Here is a 7,480-nt window from a genome sequence, read left to right as displayed (position 1 = left end):
CAGTAAGCAATGTTCCTCCATGGTCTCTGCTTCAGTTCTTGAGCAGATTCCTGCCTTCAGATCCTGCTCTGGCTTCCCTTGGTGATGTAACTTATAAACCAAACAAAGCCTTTCCTCCCCATGTTGTTTTATCACCATGGCAACAGTCTGGGACTGGATTGGTTACCTCAAGAAAAGGGTGTATGCTGGTTTTATTTAATTTCATTTATGTGTGGTGTGTGTGTGTGTGTTCATGTGTGAATGTCCATGACAAGTATGGAGGTTAGAGGACAACTTACAGGAGGAGTCAGTTCTCTCCAACCATGTGGGTTCTAGGAACTGAATTCAGGTTATCATGGGAATCTGGTCAGAAGTGCCTTAACCTGATGAGCCAGAGAATGTTGCTTTGATTTCTTTGTTTTTGAAATATCAGATATTGAACTTGAGACTTTGTACACCCTAAGCAAGTGTTCTGCACTAAGCTACATCTCAAATGCAAGAGAGGTCATTACAAAGCACCATTGGCTTTTCTAGCTCTCTTACTTCCTTTCTCACCAAGTGATGGATGTCTGTCTGTCTCTCTCTCTCATGTCTCTCTCACCTCTCTCTCTCTCTCTGTCTCTCTCTCTCTCTCTCTCACACACACACGCACACGCACACACACACACATACATCCACAATATAATACTATCCTCTTTGAAGTCCTCACAAAGAGCCATGCTAACATCACACCTAACATGCTAACATCACATGCTAACATGCTAACAGACCTACGGTGCTGTGAACTAAATAAAGTTCTTTCTCTTTATAAAGTTCCCAGGCTCTGGTATTTTGTTACAGCAACAACAACAAAACCAAACTCATACACTGGGTCAAGATCACATCAGCAGAGGCTAGCCCAATCTCAATCACATTCAGTGGGGGTAATGGTAGTACATTTAGACATGGTGGAAAACGTGGAGTTGTTCCTTCTCGGCCCGTGCCTCCTCCTGGAGAAGTTCCGCTGTCTGCTGTTCCATCGGCGGCGATTTATTTTATTCCATATGACGAACATCTGATTTTCCAAGGCTTTCAGCTTCATCTCACTTAACATCAGCCGTTCAAGGACTTTATCCTGGAGGGCGAAGCAAGCATTAATTTTCTCCAACTGTTCCTTGTTCGTGACATTGTTGCTGGGATGGACCGCTGGAGCCGTTGCTGTTTGTGCTTCCTCCTAGGATTCCCGTTAGAAGAGAAGAGTCAATTCATAATGAGAATTCCTTCTAGCACAGAACAATTGCTCCAGGCCAGGTAAATTTTAATTTTAAAAAAAATTTGAGACAGGGTCTGTTTCATGTAGCCCAGGCTAGCCTGGAATTCACTATGTAGCAAAGATGGACTTGGGCTTTGTGCTTCTACCTCTCCAGTGCTGGAATTACACGTGTGTACTACTTCTAGTTTATCCAGTGTTGGGAACCAGACCCCCTGGGCTTGTGTGTGCTAGGCTCTCCCAACTCTGCTACAGTCTCAGCCCTCCAGCTCATTTTTTTTTTTCAATCAATTTTCAGACCCTCCAGCATGGGGAGAACATCTTTGGCATAATTCATGGTTGGGAGAATTGGGATCCGGTGAGGGACAGTCACTCACCACCCGTCAGCCGTCACCCCATCCCCAAACTTCTAAGACCCACTGGCGTCTTTGTCTAATGAGGGCGAGCAAGTCAGGCATGGGTCTCACTCCCACGACCCACATGGTGGAAGCAGAGACCTGATCATTTTATCCACCCAACACGTGCCAGAACCGCACACATTACAAAAATAAGTTAAAGGTCCTTGGTGCGTACACACACACACACACACACACATATACACCCCATACATACTGTCCAAAATCTTCATTTTTCTCAATATTCTCTGTGAGCATTTTGTCAGGATCAGCCTGCAGCATTGTCAGTGCTATCTAGACAGACTCGGAGTTCAATCCTCACTATTCCTTATGTGCCCCACCCCCACACCCCATTTTAGTAACATTTTTTTCCTTTGGATTCAGCTACAAACTGGTCTTTAAAAAACTATACACTTGGGCTGGTGAGATGGCTCAGCGGTTAAGAGCACTGACTACTCTTCTAGAGGTCATGAGTTCAAATCCCAGCAACCACATGGTGGCTCACAACCATCTACAATGAGATCTGATGCCCTCAAATGGGTGTCTGAAGACAGCTGCAGTGCACTTACATATAATAAATAAATAAATCTTTAAAAAAAAAAAACAACTATACACTTGCCAGGCAGTGGTGGCGCACGCCTTTAATCCCAGCACTTGGGAGGAAGAGGCAGGCAGATTCCTGAGTTCGAGAGTTCGAGGCTAGCCTGGTCTACAGAATGAGTTCCAGGACAGCCAGGGCTACACAGAGAAACCCTGTCTCGAAAAAAACAAAAACCAACCAACCAACAAACAAACAAAAAACCCCAAACTATACACTTTCACATCTATCTATCAACTATCTATCTATCTATTTATCTATCTATCTTATGTTTAAGTCAATTCTGGCTTAGATCAGTGGCAAGCTCCTTTACCCCCTGAGCCATCTCACCAGCCCAAATTGGTGGTCTTAAGAAATAATTTCTGGGACTGAACAGAGATGGCTCTGTGGTTAAGAGCACTGGCTGCTCTTCCAGAGGTCCTGAGTTCAATTCCCAGCAACCACATGGTGGCTCACAACCATCCCTAATGGGATCTGATGCCCTCTTCTGGTGTGTCTGGTGTACTCATATAAATAAGTAAGAAAGAAAAAGAGAGAGAGAGAGAGAGAAAATAATTTCAGGCTGGGATCTAGCTCAATTGTTGGCCCATCTTCTTGGCATGAAAGAAGTCCAGCAGTGCATAAACTTAGTTGTGGTGCACACACCTGCACTCAGGAAATGGAAGAGAGGAGGATCGGGAGTTCAAAGTCATACTTAACTACACAGAGAGCTGGAGGTCAGCCTGGGCTACATGAGACCCTCCCTCAGTAAACCAGGTAAAAAGTTGTGGGGAAAAAATAGTAAATGCCATGCCAAATTCCCATGTTTCTCTTATTAGTGAGGTAAGTAAAGTGCTGGGGGTGGAGCTTGGTGGGAGAGAGGGAGGAGAGAGAGGGGAAGGGGAGGGCAGAGCGAGGAAGGAAATTTCACAAATATAATTGAGGTTTCTGTGAACATCACTTTCCCCCCAGGGAGTTCCTTCTCCCAAATATCACTTCCTGTGTTATAAACCTGACTTTGGTATTTGGTGTGTTAATGTTTTTTTTCCTTTGTAAATGTATGTGTGTATAGTGTTTGTGTGTGTTTTCATGCTACAATGTGTGAGCATGTGTGTATTCATGTGTGGAGAGGCTCCCGGCTAGGGTTCTCCCTGAACCCAGAGCTCACCACTTTGACTAACCTGGCTAGCCAGCCTGTTCTGGGAATCCTGCCTCCACTTCCTACAGTCTGGAACTACAGGTGGACCACTCTGCCAACTCTGCTTTTAATGGGGTACTGGACATCCAATTCCAGCCCCACATTTGCCCAGCAAGTGTTTTGCCTACTGGGCATATCCCTAGTCTTTGGATACCTTTTTTAATTTTTAAAAAGTATTTTATTTTGTGTTTATGAGTGTTTTTCCCCGCATGTATGTATGTCTACCTGTGCATGCAGTGCCCAAGGAGATTGGGAGAGAGCACTGGATCCCCTGGAACTGGAATTACAGATGACTGAGCCCCCATGTGGGTGTCTATGGAAATTGGAAGAGGGCATTAGACCCCTGCCACTGGAGTTACAAGCAATTGTGAGCTAGGATGTGGGTGCTGGAACCAAACTCAGGTCCCCTGCAAGAGCAGCAAGTGCTCTTAATTACTCCAATTCCTAATTATTTTTAATTTATGTGTATGGGTGATTTTGCCTGCATGTATGTCAGTGTAACATGTGGATACAGTGCTGGTAGAGGCTGGAAGAGGTCATTAGATCTCCTTACAGACAGTTATGAGCCACTGTGTGGGTGCTGGGAACTGAACCTGGGTCCTCTGCAAGAACAACCAGTGCTCTTAAAGGGTGAACCATCTCTCCATTTTTTTTTTTTTAATGGGAAGCTATTTTGCTCTCTCCAGGTAACATCTGGCAACATCTGGAGATATTCTAGGCTGTGGCAAATGGAGTGGAAAGTGTTACTAGCATTTCCTATGTAGAAGTCAGAGAAGCTGCTTATCAATGCCTCTGCCTCTCTCTCTCACACACACACACACACACACATACACACAGACACACACACACACTCATGCATGGACACACACACTTATACACATTACAGAACCATCCCACCCAGAGATGTCCTTGCTTTTAAGTACTTCCTAGGATAAAATATCTGCTATAGTGAGGATCCAGAGTGTTTCCCAGAAGCACACGAATTAAATTAAAGGCTCAGTTCCTTTCAGAAGTGGTAGAGATGGGATTTTGCCAGCATGCTTTCAAAGGGGGCCATGTATACACACACACACACACACACGTCCATGTATATCAATGAAAAGGCTTTTCATTTGAAATAGTTGATAGTGTTGCTGAAACAGGATGGAACACAGTGCGGGAGAATCTAATATGGTTCCTGACTCACAGCTCAGTCAGCAGAGGTGTTATTGAAGGGATTTGTCCATCACCACCCAAGAGGAGACCACAGACAAGGACTTAGCTCAGAGCCTTAAAATTCTTCAGCCTGACCTTACCCCCATCCCAAGGCCCCATTAACCTTCTCCGAGACACTCTGTCAGTGCAGCCTTGAGAGCCCCATAACCCCTAGATAGAGCTAAGCAACCTCTTGCTCACCTGGGGTGGGGAGGGAGCCCAATTGTGTTCCTGTTTGACCAACCAGTTGCTCAGCAACAGCAGGAGGAGGAGGAAGGCAAACAAGCCAGGCTTAAAGCTTATCAACCAAGCCAAGACTGCTCCTATGGTGCCAGAAGAAGCAAGGAACCCATGGAAACTCCTCAGAAGAAAGATTAGTTCCCCCAGCATTATGGTGCAGAGGGGCAAGGCCCCAGGCCCCTGCCTCAGTCCCCTCCATAACAGGAGGTATGGCCACCCACCCCTCTGATTCATAGCTTGCTCCCCTCCCCCACCCTGCTGTCGCATAACAATAACTTCTCCTATGTCTTAAGGGCCCACTGTGTGTCAGGCTCTCTGGCAGGCAGCTTTGCTGGCATCATCTCCTGACATCCTCATGGCAGCCACATGATGTAGGTCCTCAGCAGTACTTCACTCATCAAACACTTCTGGGTGCCCCCTGAAAGAAAACAGCCAAGGCTATAGGCCACCAGCTCTCATAGCGGGAGAGACTGCAAAGAAAACTTATCTGTAACATGGAGATAAGGGAAACAGATTACTGAGCTCTTTCGTAGTCACAGCAGGGTACAGAAAGTCTGCAGAGGCTGCATACATAATTTACTTTAAAAATTATACTTAGGGCTGGAGGGATGATGGCTCAGCGGTTAAGAACACTGACTGCTCTTCCAGAAGTTCTGAGTTCAATTCCCAGCAACCACATGGTGGCTCACAACCATCTGTAATGGGATCCCACGCTCTGTTCTGAAGACAGCTACAGTGTACTCATATACATAAAAATAAATAAATAAATCTTTTTAAAAAATTATACTTAGGTAGTGATGGCTCACGCCTTTAATTCCAGCACTTGGGGGCAAAGCCAGGTGGATCTCTGAGTTCGAGGCCAGCCTGGTCTACAGAAGATACAGGATAGCCAGAGCTACACAGAGAAACCCTGTCTCAATAAACAAAACAACAACCAAAAAAGCCCAAAATATACTTATTTATTATTTGTGAATTATGAATTTATGAGAACATTTCTACCATATGGGTCTTAGGGATCTAACCCAGGTTGCCAGGCTTTTCAGTAAATGCCTTTGCCTACTGAATGGGACTTTCTGCTTATTCTTGTATTTTAGTTATTTGTGTGTGTGAGGGGGGAGGCCAGAGAACAATTTTGTCTCTCATTTCTCAGGAGCCATCCACCTTATTTTTTTTGAGACAGTCTCTCACTGGGACTTGGGGCTCACCAATTTGGTTTGAATGGCTGATCAGCAAACACCAGGGTTTCTCCTGCCTCCACCAGGGTTTCTCCTGCCTCCAGGGTTTCTCCTGCCTCCAGGGTTTCTCCTGCCTCCACCTCCCCAGTGCTGTGATCACAAGAGCACACCGCCACACCTAGCTTTTTATGAGAATCAAACTCATGTCCTTGTGCTTGCATGGTGAGTACTTTACAAACAGAACTGTAGGGGGTATATTTAGAAAACGGCACCCAGTCCAGCTTGTTCCCCGGCAGCCACCATGTTCCTGCTGCTCCTCAGCTCTGACCTGGGCTCCGGCTAGCTAGATGTGCAGGCCCTGGCACCAACAAGACGCCAGCGTAGGGGGATGGCTTTGTCAGTTCCCCACACTACATCCACAAAACTCAGCTGAACTCCAGACAATATCTGCCACCCTTGAAGTACCCAGTAGAAATGAGACTCTTAAAACTTAATGATTATCTAAAGGATTTATATATTTAGAACTGCTCAATCAATAAGATGCCCACACAATTAGAGTTGTTACCCAATATCTAACCTTTTGATAGAACTTGTTACCTAGGATAGCTTTCAACCCATCTGTGGTTCTCCATGGCTGCTAGCCTTCTTCTCTTTTCCCCTCCCCCTCCTTTTCATCCCAACTCTTCACCCCACCTACCTCTTCTACTGTCCAATCACTGAGCTCCACTGCAAACACAACATAGCAGGAAATATCCTGCTACACAGAACCATCTCCCTAGCTCTTGATGGACTTCTTAATGTTGGTTAGTGGCCTTCCTCTGTAATTCGATCCTAGCTGGCTAAATATGCTGGATAATTTAATGTCAACTTGACACTAACTAAAGTCACCTGAGAGGAGGGGACCTCAATTAAGAAAATGCTTCCACAGGTGGCTATCTGAGTTTGAGGCCAGCCTGGTCTACAGAGTGTTCCAGGACAGCCAAGGCTACACAGAGAAATCCTATTTCAAAAAGAAAAACAAAGAAACAAAATACAAAAACAGAAAAGAAAGAAAATACCTCCATAAGATTAAGATGTAAGATAGGAAAGCCTATAGGATATTTGTTTGTTTCCAATATTTTTAAAAGAATTATTTTATGTGAGTACACTGTAGCTGTTTTCAGACACACTAGGAGAGGGTATCGAATCTCATTACAGATGGTTGTGAGCCACCATGTGATTGCTGGGAATTGAACTCAGAACCTCTGGAAGAGCAGTCAGTGCTCTTAACCACTGAGCCATCTCTCTAACCCCCCAACATAATATTTTTATTGATTATTTGGGAATTTCAAGTAATGAACCATGACCACACTCACTTTGTGGGGCGGTGGACTGTGAGAGGCAGCTGGGTACCTGGTTGAGCGCAGGCCTTGAACCCTGGAGACCCTAAAGGGACAGTAGGTGTTAAGCCTTGCTCCTGGGCCCTGGGTCCTT

The 7,480-nt window shown here is 45.3% G+C and overlaps 1 protein-coding gene across 1 annotated transcript; it reads right to left on the bottom strand.

Moving 5' to 3' along the window:
* Nucleotides 1-772: 772 nt before the first annotated feature.
* Tex46 (testis expressed 46) lies at nt 773-5,037 on the bottom strand. Its single transcript, XM_028759569.1, has 2 exons — nt 4,794-5,037; nt 773-1,192 (listed from the first exon to the last, which is right to left on the bottom strand). The coding sequence occupies exons 1-2, from the start codon at nt 4,980-4,982 to the stop codon at nt 884-886; spliced, it is 498 nt and encodes a 165-aa protein (XP_028615402.1). The 5' UTR covers nt 4,983-5,037; the 3' UTR covers nt 773-883.
* Between the last annotated feature and the right edge of the window lie 2,443 nt (nt 5,038-7,480).

This window comes from Grammomys surdaster, unplaced genomic scaffold, assembly GCF_004785775.1.
Source record: "Grammomys surdaster isolate TR1022 unplaced genomic scaffold, NIH_TR_1.0 126313, whole genome shotgun sequence".
In the NCBI taxonomy this organism is placed as follows: Eukaryota; Metazoa; Chordata; class Mammalia; order Rodentia; family Muridae; genus Grammomys; species Grammomys surdaster.
Note: the sequence above shows the minus strand (reverse complement) of the source record. Positions and strands in the feature narration are given on the sequence as shown.

What these genes read in the sequence shown, in the direction of transcription:
- Tex46 (XM_028759569.1), bottom strand. Translation starts at nt 4,982, where the DNA reads ATGCTGGGGGAACTAATCTTTCTTCTGAGGAGTTTCCATGGGTTCCTT. An exon ending in GGGCTCCCTCCCCACCCCAG is followed by an intron (nt 1,193 to 4,793) that starts GTGAGCAAGAGG and finishes CGGGAATCCTAG; the next exon opens with GAGGAAGCACAAACAGCAAC.